The 22,016-nt window shown below is 38.6% G+C and overlaps 1 protein-coding gene across 1 annotated transcript in view; it reads left to right on the forward strand.

Annotated features, from left to right (window-relative positions):
• LOC124798892 (ras-related GTP-binding protein C) overlaps window positions 1-21,695 on the forward strand; it is a 103,396-nt gene extending 81,701 nt beyond the window's left edge. The window contains exons 7-9 of the mRNA XM_047262427.1: window positions 1,880-2,028; window positions 8,606-8,814; window positions 18,959-21,695. Of these exons, the coding sequence (XP_047118383.1) occupies window positions 1,880-2,028; window positions 8,606-8,781 (325 nt within the window). The 3' untranslated portion in view covers window positions 8,782-8,814; window positions 18,959-21,695. The remainder of the gene's footprint in view (window positions 1-1,879; window positions 2,029-8,605; window positions 8,815-18,958) is intronic.
• The last annotated feature ends 321 nt before the right edge of the window (window positions 21,696-22,016 follow it).

Below are 22,016 nucleotides of genomic sequence, written 5' to 3' on the forward strand. Positions count from 1 at the left end.
TTTTACAATTGTGATTTTTCCACCTTTGTGTTAATCAACTGGCAGTCTCTGCATCAAGTGCCCGTCATCTGCACTACTACTGCCATTTTGCTGTGACTTCAAACTATACTACACTTCATCTGAGAATATAATCATGGAGGTCCTGATGTTATTGATTGTTATTTATATACTTCTTGAACAATAACAGTCCTATAAAACTTCTTTATGGTATATCCAAAACTATTTTCAGATTGGATATTTTCTCATAACTGAGAATGACATATTGAGTTTTTTATGATTATTCAGTGTTGTTACAAAACTGGTTTGATATTTATTTTGTTCATTATGCTACTGTTAGCAGACGGGCACCTCTGTTGCTGCCTTCTGGATCTCACATGAGTTCCTTGCAGAATCCATATTGATTCCTACAGTGGAGAATTTGATCTCCAAAGAGGTTGTAATGCTTAAGCCTGTAACATATTTGTTCTGTTCCACAGCAAATTAATGTCAGAGATACAGTAAAAAGTGAAATGATACTTTCTGCACAAACAGACCATTTTCAGAAAGGAAAATCCCATTGATATTTGAAGAAATCCCAATAGCAGCCAGTGATGGAACTCTGAGCTTTATCTCATTGATACGGTAATGAAAGGCTCTGTAGTTTCCAAAAAAAATTGAGCCTTTATAGCATAATGTTTTAAGGCACTGGACTTGGATGTGGTAGGAAAGGGATTCTCTCTCCATCCAGTCAGCTGAATTAGGTTTCTCTCTCTCTGTGTGTGTGTGTGTGTGTGTGTGTGTGTGTGTTTTAATCATTTAAAACAAATGCAGGATGGTTACTTTGGAAAGGACACATCTGTTTTTCTGCCTCATCTTCATCCATTCTGAGCTTGTGTGTAGTGTCTGTTGAGTTTGTAATCTTCATTCTTCCTTACTATCTTCGAAAGGGTGACACACAGTAAAATGCTGTGCTGTTATGTCCTTACAATTTGAATGACTATAAATATTTAAAAATCGCTAAATAAGGAAAAAATCAAGTGAATATTTTTTTCCCCCTGTTATCATTGACACCAAACAACATGACCTGCTCATGTAACGTCACGTGCAGCATGCTAGCTTGTGAGGCATGAAGATGAATTGAATCCATGTGGAAAATTAATGACTATGGCTGGTGCACCGTCCAACCTGACTGTGGTTTTTGGGTAGTTTCCCATGCTTGTTGAGCCAAATGCTGGGCTGTTTCCATCCCCAGTTTCCACCTCAGAAAACATGAACATGAACAGTTAAAATACGATGACACACTGAAAAAAGTTTACACAGTTCACAAACAGGAGGTTCACATGACTTCTGTCCTTTAGGTAATACCCTTACCAACAGGAAGGGCATCTGGCTGCAAAGTTAAATAAAATAAATTTGCCAGATCTTGAATACAGTGTACTCCGTACTACACGTGGTTCTGATTCCTGTCCGATTCAGAGTCCTGTCTGACCGTCCAGACAGGTTTTCTATGGTTTCAGTTAGGCCAAACACCAAGATGATTCCTTTGAAAAGAACATAGTTGTATTACTTCCTTAACATTAATACAGTATTGTCTGCCATCTCTGATGACCTCATCACCAATGGGGCATTCTTTGGACCGTTGGCAGAGTGAACATTTATCATGAATCTGTCTGCATTGTTTTTCATTCAGAAAATAATTAGTTCATCATGAACAGAGAAACATCTTAGTAATGAAAGATAGTAATGCTTATAGGGAAAAAGTTGTCTATTAGTGTAATTGTCACATAAGAAGTTAACAAAAGAGACTAAATAATATTTTAACTTATTAGCAATTACAGTAAATCACATTTTTGTGTATACTTAGTATGGTACCTTTATACCACTGTCACTTTGTTTGCAGCCTCAGAGATGACACAGATGCAGCAGCATTTGATTCTCAGAGTTCAAGCTTAATTAAACTTAATAATGGTACTATTTTGTACTTAAGAGAAGTGAATAAGTTCCTAGCTCTAGTGTGTATACTAAGAGAAGACAACTTTGATAGACAAGGTAAGTTTGAATGTGTTTGATTTACTAATATTATCTATGTGTAATGCCAACAATTTGATTGGCATAACGTAAAATTAGTTTCCTTGGAAGGCAGTCCCCCTACATATTTGCATCTTCCTCATTGAAAACAACATATAACAAAAGCTCCATTAGCACTGCTGCTTTTTATGTTTGAACTGTGAACAGCGATGAAGCGTGAAAGAGGAATACCAGATAAGAATGTGAACCAATGGCAATAAATTAAAATGCACCATAAATAACAAAAATGACAATAGGCACACACAAATGCAGTTAAATTCCTGTGTCTTGTAATTTTAACTTGTTCAACAGATTAAAGGTGGGGAAAGAGGAAATGAAGTTATTCCAACAACTGGACCAACAAAGATGCTGAGAATGAAAGAAAGTAACAGTCAGCCAACAGCCCATATTCAAATTCTAGAGTGTTGGTAATAATGCACTGTTGTCACCTGGAAATAAACAGAGAAGAGCTGGGATCAGACATAGATAGTGAAGGAATGAAATTTATAAATGCAACCAAAAGAAAAGCAAAAAGTGAAAGAATGTTAGATGAGGATGGTGGAAAGTGAAAGTAATAAAAAACAGGGAGAAAATGAGAAGATATATTATAAAGAAAAGAGAGAAAAAAATAGGTGTGCACACATGTAAAATGAAATTAAATGCAGTATACTCCTGATTATTGGTGTAATGTGGGGAGATGATGCATGAATAATTGAAAAAGTCAAATAATTGAGATATTTTCAAATGTATGTGTGTGTGTGTGTGTGTGTGTGTGTGTGTGTGTGTGTGTGTGTGTGTGTGTGTGTGTGTTTTTAAAATAAATTTGAAGTTCTGTGGGGAGGTACAGTAGTCCTGTTTATTTTTTAGAGTAGTTTGCCATGCTGGTCTGCTTCTGAGAGGTGCTGACTTTTTTTGCACAGCCTTTTGAAAATTCCTTGCAGCAGTAATGTCATCATATTGAAACCCCCTCTGGCCCATATAATCTAGGAGAATATCAACACATTACGATGCAGTACAGTGACTGACAAGGTCACTGTCTTCATCCCCATTTTCACATTCGCTGTCATCCGCAGCTTGTGATTTAGTGGTTAAACATTGCTGCCTCTGGATCACGGGGTCCCGGGTTTGATTCTCAGCCGGTTCAGGGATTTTCTCCACCCGGGGACTGGGTGTTTGTGTTGTCCTAATCATTTCATCATCATTCGAGAATGTGGCAAGATGGGAACATGAAAAGATTGGGAATTTTTACAGGCACTGACCACCATGCCATTGAGCACTCCACAAACCAAAATCATCATCATCACATTCACTGTCTTCTTCTTTATATTGTGAAGCAGCAGCCACAATTTTGGTATCACTCATGTACTGGAAGCCAGGTTCACCTGCATCAGTTTTCGGCTGCTCATTCAAATGTTCTTCATCAACATCTTCAGAGCTATTTAAACTCATTGCCAGATACAGTATTTATGCAGTGGTTATTTCTTGATCACTGAAATGTTGAAAATCGCATTCTTCTACATCTGGAAAAATTGTCATCATGACCAAACTAGTGTATGTGGCTTGACTTCCTGCCAGGCATCTAGAATAGTCAACTTTTTTCAGAATGCCACCAGATCATTCTCATCAGCTAACATTACGGTAAAAACGAAAGTTGCTAATCACCATATAGCGGAGCTTCTGGGTCGCAGGTAGGCACAACAAAAAGACTGTCACAAATATAGCACGCACACGCGCGCGCGCGCACACACACACACACACACACACACACACACACACACACACACGCGCGCCGGGCAGTGATGTGCTGTTGAGGAGAATGCAGGGACGAGGTGGAAAGATGGTGGGGCAGCTGTGTGCAATCGGGAGATTAGACGGAAGGCAGGGGAGAGTGGGGTAGGGGGTGGGTGGGATAGCAGAAAAGAGAAGTAAAAAGACTGGATGTGATGGAGGAATGAGGACTGTGTAGTGCTGTAGTGGGAACAGAGAAGGGACTGGATGGGAGAGGACAATGACTAACGAAGGTTGAGGCCAGGAGGGTTACAGGAATGTAAGATTTATTGCACGAAAAGTTCCAATCTCCGCAATTCAGAAAAGCTGGTGTTAGTGGCAAGGATCCATATGGCACAGGCTGTGAAGCAGTCATTGAAATGAAGGACGTCATGTTTGGCAGCCTGCTCAGCAACAGGATGGTCCTCTTGTTTCATGGCCACAGTTTATGGGTGGCCGTTCATGCGGACAGACCAGTGGTTGCAGCTTAGCTTGTAGATCACGCCTGGTTTCAGAGGTAGCCCTGCCTTGGATGGGAGAGGTGATGTGTGTGACTGGACTGGAGTAGGTGGTGTTGGTGGGAATATGTAAGGGACAAGTCTTACATCTAGGTCTATTACGTGGATAAGAGCCATGAGGTAAGTGGTTGGGAGCAGGGGTTGTGTAGGGATGGACGAGTGTGTTATGTAGGTTCGATGGATGATGAAATACCACTGTGGCAGGTGGGAAGGTTAGTGGGCAGGACATTTCTCATTTCAGGGCACGATGAGAGGTAGTCAAAACCCGGGCGGAGAATGTAATTCAGTCGCTCCAGTCCTGGGTGGTACTGAGTTATGAGGGAAATGCTCCTCTGTGACCGGAAGGTGGGACTTAGTGGGCTGATGAGAGACTGGAAAGATAAGGCATGGGAGATTTGTTTTTGCACATTATTTGGAGAATAATTATGGTTTGTGAAGGCTTTAGTGAGACCCTCGGTATATTTTGAGAGGGACTGCTTGCCACTACAGACGTGATGACCACAGGTGGCTAGGCTGTATTTTTGGTTGTAATAATGCACAGGAAGGCCATTAGTTGTGATTTCTTGAACCTCAGGGTTTTTTGATTTTCCAATCACTAGTAGTTTCACTTTGTGGTTCCCAAAAACATTACTGGTGCACAAAATCGTAATGCATTCCTTAGGCAATTATATCCAGGAGCATAAATTTCATTCTTAAAAGCAAGAGATCTGATTGGTAGACATTTCCTATACAGGCCACTTTTGTCTGCATTGAAAATTGATCTGGCAGGAAATTCTCATCCTCCACAGATTTCCTGAACTTTTCGCAGAAGGAATCGGCTGCCACAACATTTGAACTGAGCCATGCACCTTATGCAGCAAGTTTGCGAATCCTGTGATGCTTGAATTTGGTTAGCCATTCAGATTGAGGCATTAAATTCTCCCTGAAAACCTAGCACTTCATGAAAAAATTTAGTTTTTTCAGCACACTTCACGCCTGACAAAATTAATTCTTCTGCTCATTTTTGACTAAACCATTGCACAACAATAGAATCTAAGTCATCTTATATAGATCTCTTCACGTTTTTTCGTGCAGATGGTCTAAAACTAGACAAAATCTTGCATTTTTTGCTTATTCTTTTTAATGTCCCAAACACTGCATTCGAATACCATAATCAGCACTTAGTTTTGCAGTTTCCCCTTTCTCAAATCTTTCATTTAATTCTTTTTTTTAATGTAATCACCTTTCTTTTTTTCCATCATCTCTTTTCCACATGTCTTATAACTTGCTTCATTGACACTTACACACTGATCAATATCAGTTTTTTTTTTTTTTTTTTTTTTTTTTTACATGAGCAGGCTGGCTGACAAGAATGGAAACAGTATTTTATTGGCACTGGGCAGTTGTTTAAACAGTGGAAATGGCACTACTGTTATATGGTGGCTTGTTTATTGCCATTTGGTACGGAAAAAAACTGCAGTTTTTTTAATGCACGAAAAATCCGCAAACTGGATAACCCATGTCTGACTCTGATAATTTGCACTTGAATCATCAAGAGTGCCCTGAATCATGTAAAGCAATGTAAGAGGTACAAAGAGAAAAGGGACTAGCCTCAATTAATACCAAGACAATCTTCTTTATCTCTTTATGTTAAAACTGCAGCAAAATAACACAAAAGTAAAATACAGGAAAATATTAACTAACTAGTATAGTATTACAATTAACTAAAATTTAGAGAAGTTATTAATTGACAGTTCCATCAGAGCTCTGTGTCTAGGGAACATAACCGTACAGTAGACATTGTCCAAGTCTGTATGAAGTTTTTCCAGTTCCCTTGAAGTATGCTTACAAGGCATTCACTAGTAATATATTCTAATGTTTCTTGCTTTGAACTGCAGCTACATTATAGTCTGTGTAGATTATCCCATTTACAAACAGATATTTTGCCTCTTGCATGCTTGGTTCTGATGTGATTGATGTGGCTCCATATTTTTCTTGGCAGCTGCACATCTGTAGACATTGTATGGAAAAGAATGTACAGTTGCTTTTGAGATCCCTTAGACATTTTCTGAATTTAACATTAATGCAAGGAAGATGTGAAAGGATTTTATTGATCAAAATTTTCTAAAACCAGACTTGATGCACGTCTTCCTCCATTCTCGGTCCATTGCCTGTTACAGTTGGAGATCTTGTGGTGTTACATTTGACAGGTAATGAAGTCACAGTTCAGGTGTTGGATTTAGTGTGCGTTAATGCACATGCACAAATAACTGAAAGCTTGAGACGATGCAAATGCAGGCATGCACAAAAATCCTTCTTCTCCACACCATCAAAGCATGCTTGTACATGCATCAATCTATACCTTTGAAATTAGTGGAGATCAGATGATGATGATTTGCGCATTTTGACTGGTTTTACTGTTGTGGGACGGGGTGGGGAGCATGGAATAAGAAACAGGATGTGTAGTGTAAAGAATTGTTAATGAAGCAAAACATTTATTCTACATTAAGGTACTTTTGTATCTGCTCAGGCACAATATCATAAGCCATCATGTTCAGCAAAAAGTATTACTATATTAGCCAATGGCGACTCAACTGATAGCCCAGAGAGCCAAAACTCTGCTTGCAAGTCAATCTTCGAGGGGAGCAGGGAGTCTGAACACTGTGTAGAGACTAGCACAGAGCAAACATAACATCACCAGCATGAGTGATAGGATAAACTAAGTACACGAAAAACAGAGCGCAGAGTGAGGCAGAGGTCGGGCCTGAGGTAGTTGATGTCCCACGTAAGAACTGCTGGACCAAGCTTATTGCCGCTGGCTGATAAACACCTGGGTCAGTGGGCCTGTCCATCAGTGCCTTACATATGCGTCCCGTGGCAATGTTCTGAGCTACTCTGCTGCTATACCCATGCCAGCTCATCTGCATCTATCTCTATATCTGCTGGTGGTGATGCTAAATCTCTCCCCCTTGAAAAGGCAAAGTAAGGCCAAAAATAGCCAGGTTTGTGCCATGACCTATTGGCACGCAACCAGAGAGGGTGTGAGATTTCCCGCAGCGGACTCACCACCAAAGGAGACAATGCCAATGAAGCTGGCTCCACCAGAGGGCTGGATTATTGCAGGGTTACAAGACTTTATTTTCTGTATGTAATTGCATCATCTATCCATAAGGATACCATCAGACTTACTTGGATATTTTCAGGTGCGATTGTCTTATTGCATAATCTTTTGGTGTAAGTGGCCATTGATGAAAAGAGTTTCACCACTTGGAAGAGAGTTATATGAATAATGAATACTGTTTATATCTAAAACACCGTTGCAGAAATTAGTTCTTGAAAATACAGCTTCTTAAAATTTCTCTCAGTATATCATCTCCCTTGTGTGTTTCATTAACAAAACCATTCTATTTTTAAAACCAATAGTGCCTATCATGGCTACAGTACAAAGTGAAAACAGGACTTCATAGTAACCGGATGAACTTCACATTTTTGCAGAAAGGAGTAAGTTACTCGGGCATGAGAGTTTTCAGTGCTCTACTTAGAGACTTCAGAAGTCTTACTCTTGAAACCACTAAATAAAAGAGCAGATTCATAGAATATCTGTAGCAAAATTAATTCTACTCAATTAGTGATTTTTAGCATAAACGAGTGCACATACATGTACTTTTGTTGTATGACTAGGATGTCCCATTTAGTGTGAGCATAAATGTAAATTATTATTTATCATAAAAGATGTCATATTGAGTTTAAAGTATCAAGTCATTGCTTATATGAATGAATGTGTAAATGTTAACTCTAAATGTCTTGTTATATAATTTATTTTCTTGCATTAAAATTCGACATTAGTTGATATGATTACTGTCATGAATCTTAAGTTTGCTGTACCCTACTGTATACAGTATTGTAAATTTTTATTTTCATAATAATTCTTGACTGTAAATATTATAAGAACACTGACTCATTCCATTTTCTAGCAACTTTAATGCTGTTGGGATCAACAGATTTCAGAATAAAGTGAAATAAATAAATAAAACTACACAGATAATGTTGTTGAAAAAGAATATGTGATTTGTTTAAGGAATTGTAAGTGGCAAGATAGTTGCTGTATTCAAATCATAATAAACTTATAATAAGTATACCTCCCCCCCTCTCTTTCTGTATCATATGTTTTATGGTGTCCACTCTACATTTGAATCTCTCAATGTAGGTGGAGTTAATGTGTACTTGGACTATTGAATAAACCTATGTCAAGTTGCTTTTTGAGTGATGAATTATTGTAAAATATTATTTTTCAGGGGTAATTGACTACAACTTTCTTTGCTTCCGAGAAGCCATACAGCAAGTATTTGAATTGAGAAATAAGAGCCAGGCGTTAGGAAATACAACAAACAGCCATGTAGCAAACCATGTGAATAGCCTGTCAGCAGGCATGGAACAGCCACAAGTAAATGGTGCCAATATGAAAAGCTGAGGCAGTAAACGGAGTCTGCAAGGATTGAAACAGGTAAAGTACTTTCTCAAAATAAAAAAAAAGTGGAAAAATACAAAAATAGAATTGACTTGTTAGTCATTGCAACTCAAACAAATAATTCCATTTTCTGAAACCGTACGTATCTTGTTTTGAAATAGTCTGTAAGACCTTATACTCTTCCAGTGATTTCAGTTTAAATAATTCTCAGTATTCAAGGGATGACACAAAGCAAGTAACAATTACATGACTACAAATTTATGACTCGCCAATCAGTAATGGATCATAACTGGAAGCAATAACATTCCAATGCAAAGAGGGCAGCTTTTCTGTTTACCACTTCTGCTTAATAATTCCTGTCTTTTTAATTTTATAATTACTGTAAAACATACAAACTGCGGCTGAAAATTCCTCAGATTTGGCCTTAATACAAAGCCAAGCTAACATGAGACAGTAAGTTTTTTCGTTCCTTATTGCTTATGCTAGTATACTTTTGTGTTTCCTAATATTCTATTTTTGTCTTTTTTTATATTCTCATGCATTCAAAAAATCAGTCACCATTTATATCCTAGTGATATATTACTAAGCAATGGAGAGTCCAAGATGGAAGATAATATGAATTGGAATAGATTGCTAATCTCCACATAGAGGAGGCATTGAGTGACGGGTGACACACTTAAAGGATTTTGTTAGATACTAAACTATCAGACAAAGTCCTATATCAGGTCTAGAAAAACACACATTCATACTGTCAAGCTTCAGTGTCTGCAAATGGCAGTGGTCATGTATGAGTGAGTTGTGCATATATGAGTATGTTTGTGTGTTTCTATCTCTGATGGAGAACTTTTTCCAATAGCTTAATAATGTCCAACAGTATTCCTTCAAATGGGCCTGTCTGCCACTCAACGACTCCACTGTGTGGTGAGTAGAAGTCTGTTTTAATTCATAATGTTAACGTGTTATTAAGATTATTCTAAAAGGATAATTTACTAAAACTGCAAAATTATAAGGAAACAGAATAATGGCAAGTACGTACCTCTGGGGGACAAAATTTCAGTATTGCCAATAGGTACATCAAAAGTTGGGAAAAAGTATTTCTATCTTTTGGAACTTCTTTGCCAGTGAGGAAACAGGGGTAGGTGAGGAAAGGTTGGTAAACAGGGATATCTTTGCCAGTGAGGAAATGGGTAGGTGACGAAAGGTTGGTAAACAGGGATACCATTCACAGACCCTATGTTGAGAGGGAACCATTTATTTTGATGACAAAGGAAGATGAAAATGAAAGGTGGTATGCAAAAGAGAGTAAAAGATCAAAGTTAGTACACTGATAAGCACTGAACCAGCTGTAGACGAGAGATAAGAGGTAGGAATAAGAAGAAAAAAGAGATTGAGAGAAAGAGAAATGAGAAGTAGGATTGATGTTGCAATGCTGTACTAAGAGTAAAGCAGGAAAGGGGATGAGGAAAAATCAGAGAGAGAGAGGGGGGGGGGGGTGACAAAAAACGAAGGAAAAAGGGGTAAATGAAGAAAAGAAAAAAACAAGCTATAAATAAGATACAAATTTGAGGAAAAAATACTAAGATTTGAAAAATATATAAATAATTAAATTGTGGAGGTTAAGTCCAGGACGATGAGAGGACGTGAGAATATGTCTGAGAGCAAGTACCCACTATTAAAATTTAAGAAACTAGTGCTGGATGGAAGGATCCCAATTGCCTCTGTGGTATGGACCCCTCGAGTGAAGCTGTAGAAAATTAAAGGTAGCACAGTGCTTACCAGATAACGATCTGTCAGCTGCTCCTCAGTCTGACACTGCCCCCTCATTGTTACAATTGGGTACCACTGCTCCATCCCAACCTTACCAGATGTATCCCTCTTTCCCCCCTGATGAAGAAACCAACAGTTCCAAAATCTAGGAATAGTATTTTCCCACTTTTAATCTCTCGCAAGTACTGGAATTTTTATCTACTGATTCTACGTGCTGGCTAGCCATTCAGTCCCCTTTGTTATTTTAAACTTCTAATTGCACAGAACAACAAATGTGGTAATGGGAACTCCTTAGTGTACGTTAAGAGTAGTTTTCACAGGTGGCCCTGCCTCTGATAGGATATGTCTACACCTAGATGTAGATGTAGCAGGACTGGATTAGAATGTACTGGTTGGATGCATAAGATATTTCATAGATTGAGTCGGCAGTGGAATATCACTTTAGGAGGGACGGGACGGGAAGGGAAAGATTGTATGTGCGATTCCTTCATGATACCATCATTGTTGATGTGCAAATTGCTGAAGTGGTGTCAAATAAAAATGCTTGCACTAGGCAGCAGAACAACCGCTGATTGTGTCTCCTGACCATTAATGCCACATGATCATTTAATTTTCCTTTTTCTTTTTTACTGCTATTAAGCTTTGGTCGAAAACATTTCATTTTCCATTGGTGGACACGTCATTGGAGACTCAGTTAGAAGCGCAAATTTAAACAAGCTGACCGAGCCGGACTTTGTGTACCATGCGACTGTTGGTTCGTGACACAATCAGACTACTGCCTAAGATTGCAGAGTCATGCCAAGTGTTATGGAGTTTGTAATGCTGAAGAATTGGCACTCATTGCTTGATTTAGCATTAATGACCATAGCTTGTCTAATTTAAGTCCTTTATCTTTTGTGATCAACTTATTTTTGTGCTTTTGAATTTATATGCCCTCTTTGTACATTCTAGAATATTACTGACTGGATCTTGATAAAATTATAGTATTGGAGAAATGAATTTAGTGGTTCCCTGCTCCCAGTGCATGACATACTACTACAAATTTATCCATGTTCCTCAGATAAGAATTGCTCTTGCTTTCCCCAAGTCAGGTGTTAATGCTTCTATTTCTAGTTCTTATTTACACTGGACCACATATACAGGAGATTTTATACATTCCTGCTGTGGCAAGCATCAGCTGTAGGTCCTTCGCAGTGTTTAATTATTTGGGCACCTTTCTTGTTGGTTTCACCTTAAGCTTAAGGGCTGTCCCAACTACTTCTGTCCTCACGATAATGAACAACCTAACAAAAGCCTCTTCTATTTCTCCCGTTGATAAAGAAGGATCTCATCAAATCGGGAACATTGCCGCCAAGATCATATATTGCTAAAAAATCATAAACTTGGCATTCCATTCTACATCTACATCTGTACTCTGCAAATCACTGTAAGGTGCATGGCAGAGGGTACGTTCCATTGTAGGTTCCTTCCAGTTCCATTCACTTATGTAGCACAGGAAGAATGATTATCGTTTTAATGCCTCTATGTGTGCAGTAATTATTGTAATCTTATCCTTACAATCCTTATGTGAACGATACATGGGAGGTTGTAGTATATTCCTATAATAATAATATTATGAAAAGGAAAGTTGCCACTCACTATGGAGCGGAGATGCCGAGCCGCAGATGGGCACAACAAAAAGACTGTGACAAATAAATCTTTCAGCCCGTAAGGCCTTCGTCAAAAATAAGACCCCCCCCCCCCCCCCCACACACACACACACACACACACACACACACACACACACACACACACACACAACACGCGCACGCAAATGCAACTCTCTCTCACACACACACACACACACGACTGCAGTTTCAGTCAAATGTAACCACACTGTAAGCAGCACCAGTGCATGATGGGAGTCGCAACTGGGTGGGGGTAAGGAGGAGGCTGGGGCGGGGAGGGGGAGGGATAGGAGGGCAGGGATGGCGGACAGTCCAGTGCTGTTGTGGAGTGCACAGGGCAGCCTGCTAACCATCAGCAATACCTTTGCTTCGACAGCTGCCACTTGTTCCATACTAAGAAGTTCCTTCCATACAGCCCAGCCACCCGTGGTAATTGCATCCGCAGTGATGAGCAGTAACTCTCGAAATATACTGAGGGTCTCACTGAAGCTTTCACAAACCGTAATTATCCTCCCAACCTTGTACAAAAAAAAATCTCCCATGCATTATCTTTCCAGTCCCCCACCATCTCCCAAAGACCCATCGTTTGGCCACAGAGAAGCATTCCCTTCGAACTTGGTACCACCCAGGATTGGAGCCACTTAATTCTACGCCAGGGTTTCGAGTACCTCTCATCGTGCCCTGAAATGAAAAATGTCCTGCCCACTATCCTTCCCACCCCTCCCACAGTTGTATTCCACTGTCCACAGAACCTGCACAATATACTCGTCCATCCTTACTCAACCCTTGCTCCAAACCCCTTACCTCATGGCTCATAACTCTGTGATAAACATAGATTGCAACTAGCTGCCCACCCTCTCTCCACCTCATCCCTTGCACGCTCCCCAACAGCATGTCACTGTCCAGTACCCTTACTCTACTGTCCGCCCCCCTTCCCACCCCAGCCTCTTCATTACCCCCACCCAGTCACCACCCACTCCCATCATGCACTGGTGCTGCTGCTCGCAGTGTGGCTACAGTTGCCTGAGATTGCAGTCGTGTGTGTGTGTGTGTGTGTGTGTGTGTGTGTGTGTGTGTGTGAGAGAGAGAGAGAGAGAGAGAGAGAGAGAGAGAGAGAGAGAGATCTATTTTTGACGAAGGCCTTATGGGCCAAAAGCTTTATTTGTGATAGTTTTTTTGTTGTGCCTATTTGTGACTCAGCATCTCCACTATATGGTGAGTGGCAACTTTCCTTTTCATAATATTCATACATTTCATCCTGGATTTGCCATTGTTTTAGCTGATTCTTGAAACTCTGTTAATAGACTTTGTTGGGATAGTTTATGTTTATCTTCAAGAGTCTTATCAGTTCAGTTGCTTCAGCATCTCTCTGACACTCTCCCATAGATTAAACAAACCTGTGACCAGTTGTACTGCCTTTCTCCATATAAGTTCAATATTCCGTGTTAGGGCTATCTAGTACAGGTCTCATACACTTGAGCAATATTCTAAAAACCTCTCGCATGAGTGGTTTGTAAGCAATCTCCTTTGTAGACTGATTGCACTTTCCCAGTAAACTGAAGTCTACCAACTGATTTAACCACAGCTGAACCTATGTGATCATTCCATTTCATATCCCTACAAAGTGTTGCACCCAGATATTTGTATGAGTTCGCTGGTTCCAACAGTGACTCATTGATTTTATTTTCCAACAGTGACTCATTGATTTCATTGTCATAGGATACTACATTTTTTTTCGTTTTGTGAAGTACAAAATTTTACATTTCTGAACATTTAATGCAAGATGCCAATATCTGCACCACTTTGAAATCTTATCAAGATCAGACTGAATATTTATGCAGCTTCTTTCAGATAGTACTTCATTATAGATAACTTCATCACCTGCAAAAAGCCTGATTGTACTCAAGGTACCCTCTGCCACACACCGTCAGGTGGCTTGCGGAGTATGGATGTAGATGTAGAATAGTGTTATCTGCAGAGTCACTGATATACAACATGAAGAGCAAGAGTCCCAATACAACATGAAGAGCAAGAGTCCCAACATGCTTCCCTGGGGCACAACCGAAGTTACTTCTACATCTGATGATGATTCTCCATCCAAGATAACATGCTGCATCCTCCCCTACCAAAAAATCCTCAATCCAGTCACAAATTTCACTTGATACCTCATCTAATTGTACTTCTGAAAATAAACGTAGGTGTGGTACTGAGTCAAATGCTTTTTGAAATGATCCATAGCTTTCAGTATGTCATGTGACAAAAGTGTGAATTGAGTTTCACATGATCGACATTTTCGAAAGCCATGGTGGTTGGCATCGAGGTGGTCATTTTGTTAGAGGTACCTTGTTATGTTTGAGCTCAGAATATGTTCTAAAATTCTACAACTTATCAGTGTCAAAGATATTAGATGATAGTTCTGTGAATTACTTCTACTACCCTTCTTGTAGATGGGTGTGACCTGTGCCTCTTCCCAAGAACTGGACATGGTTTTTTGTTTGAGGGATCTACGATAGATTATAGTTATAAGAGGGGCCAACTCAGCCGCAAATTCAGTATTGAATGTGACAGGGATCCCACTGGGTCCTGGAGCTTTGTACAATTTTAACGATTTCAGATGTTTCTCAACACAACTGACACTAATACTTATTTCAGTCATCTTTTCAGTGGTGCAAGGAGTAAATTAGGGCAGTTCTCCTAGGTGTCCTTTGTAAAGGAAGATTTGAAAATGGAATTAAGCATTTCAGCATTTCCTTTGCTGTTCTTAATTTTGGTTCTTGTCTTATTCACTAGGGACTGGACACTAACTTTGGTACTGCCAGCAACCTTTACATATAATGAAAATTTCTTTGGGTTCTGTGGAAGGTCACTTTGACAGTATTCTGCTACAGTAGTCAGTGAAGGCACCACACATTGCTCTCTTGACAGCCAAACATTTCATTCAGCATCTCTCTATCTATAACCCTACACTTTGTTTTACACGTGTTGTGTAGTAATCTGTTTCTTTAGAAGTTTCTTCACAATGACTGTATACTGTTGTGGTTCCCTCCCACTGTAAACTGTTCTACTGGGTATATATCTATCCAGTGCATGATCAACTATTCTTTTAAACTTGAGCCAGAGTTCCTCTGCATTCTCGTGCCCTCTGCTGGAAGTTTCAAGATTCTCATTGAGATATGACAGTACTGATTTTCTATCTAATTTACTGAACATATATATTTCTCTGCTTGTTTTAGTTGTCCTTTGTACCTGGTAATCATTGTTGCTACAACTGCATCATGGTCACTGGTACCAGTTTCAATGTGGACATCCTCAGATAGATCAAGTCTGTCTGTTGGCATTAGATCCAATATATTTCCAACATGAGTGGGGTTCCTAATTCTCTGTTCTAGGTAGTTTTCAGAGAATGCATTTAGTAAAGTTTCTCAGTATGTCAAATCACGCCCACCACCAACACAACTGTAATTTTCCCAATTAATTGTTGGATGATTAAAGTCTCTGCCAATGATTACAGTATGATCGGGGAACTTAGCTGCAGGTGAACTGAGTTTTCCTCTAAAGTTTTCCATTACATCAAGAGATGACCTGGTGGGCAATAGAAGTATCCAATTATCATTTTTTGCCCGCCCGTGTTACGGAGTCTTACCCCAACATTCTCACATGCAGCTTCAGTTCCTACCTGAGTAGATTTGAGTTTCTTGCCCACTGCAACAAATATACCACCTTCACTTCCCATTTGCCTAGCCTTTACACTTAAATTATCCCCAAGAATCTCACTGCTATCAAATTCATGTTTCAGCCAGCTTGTTGTGCTTAGTATTATGTGAGTTTCACTGCTTTTCATGAGTGCTTCAAACTCTGGTACTTTGTTGTGAATGCTTTGGCAGTTTACCATTAGGATTTTACTACTCTCATCTGTGGGAGGCCTTTCTTTTGATCTTATGCAGATACTTCTGTGTTTGTTACAGCTATTGTTATTTGGATTGGATGGAGAGTCACCTAATCTTAAAAACCCTTGTGTGCATCCCACACACAGTCAGCTACCTGAGTAGCAGCCTCTGGTGTCTTCTGCCCACCTGACTCGTTTAAGTGGACCCTACAGATCTCAACCCTATGGCACAAATTCAGGAAGTTGCAGCCTAGCTTGTCACAGTACTTTCGAAGTCTCTGGTTCAGTCCTTCCACTCGTCTCAGAGTCAAATGGCCACGATCAGTTCTGGGTACAGTGTTGCAAATTATAAGCTTCAGTGAAACTCTGTGCGCAAGGCTGATCTTCTCAGCCTTCTCTGCCAGTTGCTGGAATCACCCAAGAATGACCTCGGACCTAGACGACAGGCATCATTTGTTCCAATGTTCGTCACAATCTGCAGTTGGTTGCACCATATTCCCTCAGCAGCTGCTGAATGGGGCCTCCAGGTACACACATGGAGTGCACCTGTTGTCCTTTCCTGTCCCTTGCTGCCTATCTTTCTGTGTTTGCCTCTTCCAGACACGGGACAAAACAGGTGAAGTGATTTCCACTGGCTCAGCTTCAGTTTCAGCGAAAGACAGCACCCAGATTTGTTGGTAAGGGGGATCAGTACAACACCCTGAATCCTCCCTGGTCCCCATCCACCCTGCACAACTGTCAGCACTATTGTTGATTGTCCAACTTATGGGATTGCCAAACACTGGCCACTGTCCTACAGCTGCTTAGAGGAAAAACTGGCACTTACATTAAAGACAGTGGTCATTTTAACAAAAAAAAAAAAAAAAAATTAAAATGCTTCAGGCTGAGTCAGTGATATAGTTAGTTTTGATTTTGTATAACTGTTTACTATGGTTCCTCCTGATGAGGTGATGTCACAGTTGGAAATTATTTTTGCAAAGAGTATTGCAGATCTCTTTAAATGTTGCCTCACATCAACTTACTTTCTGTGAGACAATAAACTCTATGAGCAAACTGATGATGTGGCCCTGGGGAACCCACTCAGTGCAGTTGTAGTGAATTTTTGTATGGGAAATTTTGTGGAAGCAGCCCATCAGAGTTCACTCTGAAAAAAGAGAAGCAAGATTGGATTTCAGTTTTGGATGTATAGGTGATCAGAAAACCTAACGGTACTTTAGGGTATAAAGAAATCACTTTCCCAAGCAGAAAAGAGGAGTGATTAGCACATCGAGGACGGTGGTTTGTTGTGTTGAGGAGGACCAGGTGAAGTGAATAGGGGAGATGGTGTTGATATTCTGGAGGAATGAGGATAGGTTGTTCAAGATCATGAATTTTTCATCAATGTATCTGAACTGCGGGAGGGATTTGTGATTGTGGTTGGTTTGGAAAGATTCCTCCATAAGGCACATGAATAGGTTGTAATGGGGTGGTGCCATGCGGTTTCCCATAGGTATACCACGGATTTGTTTGACAGGCATTGTGCCTGTCTGCGACTCTGCATCAGCTCAATGTGGTGGGTAGCTATCTGTCCTTTACAATTGTTGTTAACCAGCTTGGACTTTCCATTGTTCAGTTAAAGAGAAAGTTTTCCTCCCATTCAAAAAAACAATCACAGGTAGCATCAGCAGAGAAGTAAGAGGACACAGTATCAACACAGTGTTTAAACCAACAAGAAAAGTGCGTGTATTTGAACACCGCCAGGTACATATCCTTGCCAATTGCCACAGAAAGAGTATAAAAAATCTCTTGCACATATGGTCAAGTGTACCAAGGAACTATGAAAATAAGTATTGACACCTGACTTAAGGAACACGAGTGCTATGTTGCATGGATATGTATAAAAAGTTCAGCTTGCTTAGCCTGTTAGAGTTTGTATTGCTGCTTGAGTCTTTACAGCTTCTGATGATGTCTCCAACATTGGAAGATAAAACATTAGGCAGAATGTGGCCTAAAGCCCATAAAACAAAAAAATCGCCAAGGAATCAAATACCATACATGAAACTACGCATTGTGTGTAGCATGTTCCTCATTTCCTGGCACCACAATAAGAAGTCTAAGCCCATGTGAAGTACATGGTTAAGCAGTTCCAGTCCTGTGATATTGTGTGCTGAGAGGGGTGCTCCTTTGCATTTAATTCCTTAGGTGCTCAGAGGATTATAGATATGTGCTTGTGGACAGACCATTTGGGAGAGATGTTTTAGTGTGGAAGGGATGACAGCTGTCAAAATGCTGGGACTGTTGATAAGAAAGGTGGCATGCTGCTCTGAGTTGAAGCAGATTTGAGAAAATGTGTTGAAGTTGCAGAGGGATGGGAATAGTGTCTTGGTCCTGGATTTTGAAGATTTCATCAGTGAATCCGGACCAGAGGAAGGGTATGGGATTTTGAGTGGCTGGGATGGTTTTCTCTGTATGATTGATGGAGCAGTTTGAGATAGGATAGTGTCATAGCAATGTTAGTGCCGATGGCTGTGTTACAGATTTATTCAGGCAAATGAAAAATTATTTGCTGGCCTGATGCTTGTGTGATATTTGTAACTCTTGAAGGAAACATTCCATTGTGTGATGATGACGACACTACTACACACACATCTTTTTCATGCAGACACCGTTTAGTTTAGAACATGTTTTTATCATCACATTGCTGTGGATTATTTTAATCTGACTAAAGCGGAATAAAATGTTTTGAATATCAGGCAGTAAGAGAGTAACTAAAATACTAATTGTAATGCAATAAATAGAAAAAAAATTATTCTGATTGTCATTGGTTTATCTGAAAATTATTAAAGCTTTCTATAATCTTTTATTGCAATTCCTCTTACAGGGCATATGGAAGATGAAGGTAATGCTTACAAGGATATCTTGCATCACAGTTTATTGTACTTTGCCCGTGTTAAGTGTACTGTTCAAGTATTGTTTAGGACATTCTAGTCTAGGAGTGCAGTTTAAGAACAAGCAAGAAGAATGTGGCATGTGACAGAATTTGCTGATCTGCAATTATGCCATGCATTCTCGTAAGATTTTTTTGGCATAAAACATTGTTGTCTATTGCCATACAAGGGGCACAGTGAATGTCTTATTTCTTCGTTACATATCTGATCGCGTTGCTAAAATATGTACATACTACAGAGTGCAGAGATAATTTTATATTTTAAGAACAGCTGACAAGACACTTATTTTTAAAAATTTGCCTTCTTAGAGAGGAAAAAATAAGGCTGTATCAGATTTGTAGAATATTGTGTGTTGATAGCCACTATAAACTAGCTAATTTTAAGAATTTTGCAGTTATTTTATATGCTATTTATAGACTTCTTGTATAAGATGTTAAACTGAAAGAATTGTTTTCAAAAATAAATATAAAGAAATGTTTTAGTATGATCAAAGTTGTTTGTTTAGTAATCTCCTGTGTCATTAAGAAATATGAGAGGATTTGTGACACAATAAAAACATAAATTTCATTGCTTAAACAGATATTAGATTTTGTGGCACTGTGCCATTATTCAGTTCTCACTACTATAGCATTGTCAGTACAGGAGGATCTATAAATTCAAATCTGAAACACAATGGAGGACTGATTTATATTCAGTATTGTTTATAAACAACACTGATGAAATGTGTTTCCGCATAATTTATTACATCTTAGCATGAAAAAGCAAACTGGTAGTGAAGTTTCTTACATTTACATTATTTGTCTGGGGCAACCCTGCTGGAAAAGAACTTTCAGTGCTGATTAGCATTTCACACACCATGTGTGCCAATCGCTTCTGTCATAAATATTGCAATATTTTATAGATTGTTCATTTTCTACTTCATTTTGTATCACCTCATGTAATAAATTGTTGTACAATGCAACTGTATATAGAATTAATGGAATTTGTTATTGCTCATTTTACAAAACTCTTAGCATTGAAGAACATAAAACTTGCGATAGAAAGTTGCACTGACTATTTATTTTTCTGATTCTTATGGAAAATCCTCACTAGTCATTTGGGAGCTAATTTGATCACCACATTGTGTGACTGTTGTGTAATTGTGTATAGATAGTGATGCTTTGGAAGGGAGAATTATTGCAATATGTTTAACATTCACACTGCCTCTGCTGTCTGTCTTATATCTGTAAATCACTCTGTTTCAAATACATGGTAGGATAAACGAATGTCTATGTAATTTTAGTTTATAAGCACATCTGTGACCACAATACTATTGCACTTGGCCTCCCATGGCTGTTGTCAGAAACATGTGGTGACATTACAGCAAACAAGTGCTGTGGTGACTAAGGAAAACACATCACACTGCGATTGATTCCAAGACAGTTGTGCATATTCTGTTATGTGTTTCAGCATGTCCTCTTGAAATAACATTAAAAAATCTCACAATAATGATATATTTTATTCTTTTAGTTCATGGGTTTTATCTTGTAGTAATGTCTTTCGTATTTAAATCTGCCGATTAATTGATTCATGATATTGTAATTTTTCAGCAGTCAGTTTTAGTGACCAAGAAACCAGTCCCATATGCTACTAAGCATCCATTTCACTTAAATAAAAATGGTACACACACACGGTTTACTGTTCAGTAGTATAGTTTGTAGATCTACACTCTGTCAAAATACCAGAGAAACTATTTTTATGCCAGAAAAATGTGCTTTAATAATGTTTTCATTGTTATTAAAAGTAGTAAGTAGCTGTGAGTCCCCTCTTTGATTACTATGTTATGCTGCTTGTATATGGAAATATGTTACTGTCATTTACTCATAATACTTCTGAATAAACTTTCTGTTATATAGTTTATTAATGTGTAATTTTTTTAAAATTTAATTTTGTGTCCTTCAATAAGAGGATGGTGCGAACTATTCCCAACGTGTAACACTGGGCATATCTGAAAAAGTAAATCTTTGGAAAGTGAAGAGTTAGCCATCATGATTTAATTCATATACTGAAGAATAGTTTTGATTGCATATGTGTGTAAAACTAATAAATTATTACATGACAATGTATTCTTTAAAAGTTACTTTAAATGTGTATGTTCTTGTTGTCTTTGTGAGTGTACAGTATGTTGCGTACTTATGATTTACAAAAAATTTTAGCTACTATGTAATGTTCTCATTGTAACTAGGAGAAGAGCAGTTCATTATGCGCATTTTATGTATGGTTTTTCCCCCTATTACTATCTAATCATAAAGAATTTGAAATGTGTTCAGTGTTTGGTTGCAGTCTTCTCCTAAAATATGTGGTGTTTTTTGTTTTTTTTTAATACTGCAATAAGGGTTAATTCCTAAATTTCATTTTATCATTTTAAAGGTTTCATTAGTTAATTTCATTTTTCTCAAAGATACTGACATTGTAATTCTGTTTCATTTTTAACTGTCCTTTTTAATTAAGCTCCAGGAAACAATTGTCAAAGATTGTGACGCTCAGCAGGGACGTCAATTATAAATCTCAGTTTTCGCACAGACACTGCATGAGTCATTGTTTTTCATGGTTTAATACATTACATAACTCACAGTCTCTGCCAGTTTTTTTTTAAGTTAATTTTTCCATGACATGTTATAATTAACGGCAGAGATTGAGTGTCTTCCATCGAGCATATACAAAAAAAGAAAATTCGTGTTCGATTGCATTATTGTCATCAAGGGTTCTGTGCCATCTGTGTATTGTATGCTATACAAATATATAACTTTATAAACTTTTTGTTTGTGTTGTCATGAACTGTAGTTATTTGTGTCTTCCATCTATAATTCTGGGTTGTTCAACACCTATGCACAATAAGACACTTTTTTTTACAAATGAAATTTACTCTGACAGTACAGGAAGCTATTCAGTACTTAATTCAGTTTACAGTACACACAGTGATATCATTGTAGATATCTTGATTTATTTGTT

The sequence above is a fragment of the Schistocerca piceifrons genome, chromosome 1 (genome assembly GCF_021461385.2).
Source record: "Schistocerca piceifrons isolate TAMUIC-IGC-003096 chromosome 1, iqSchPice1.1, whole genome shotgun sequence".
NCBI classification, from domain to species: Eukaryota; Metazoa; Arthropoda; class Insecta; order Orthoptera; family Acrididae; genus Schistocerca; species Schistocerca piceifrons.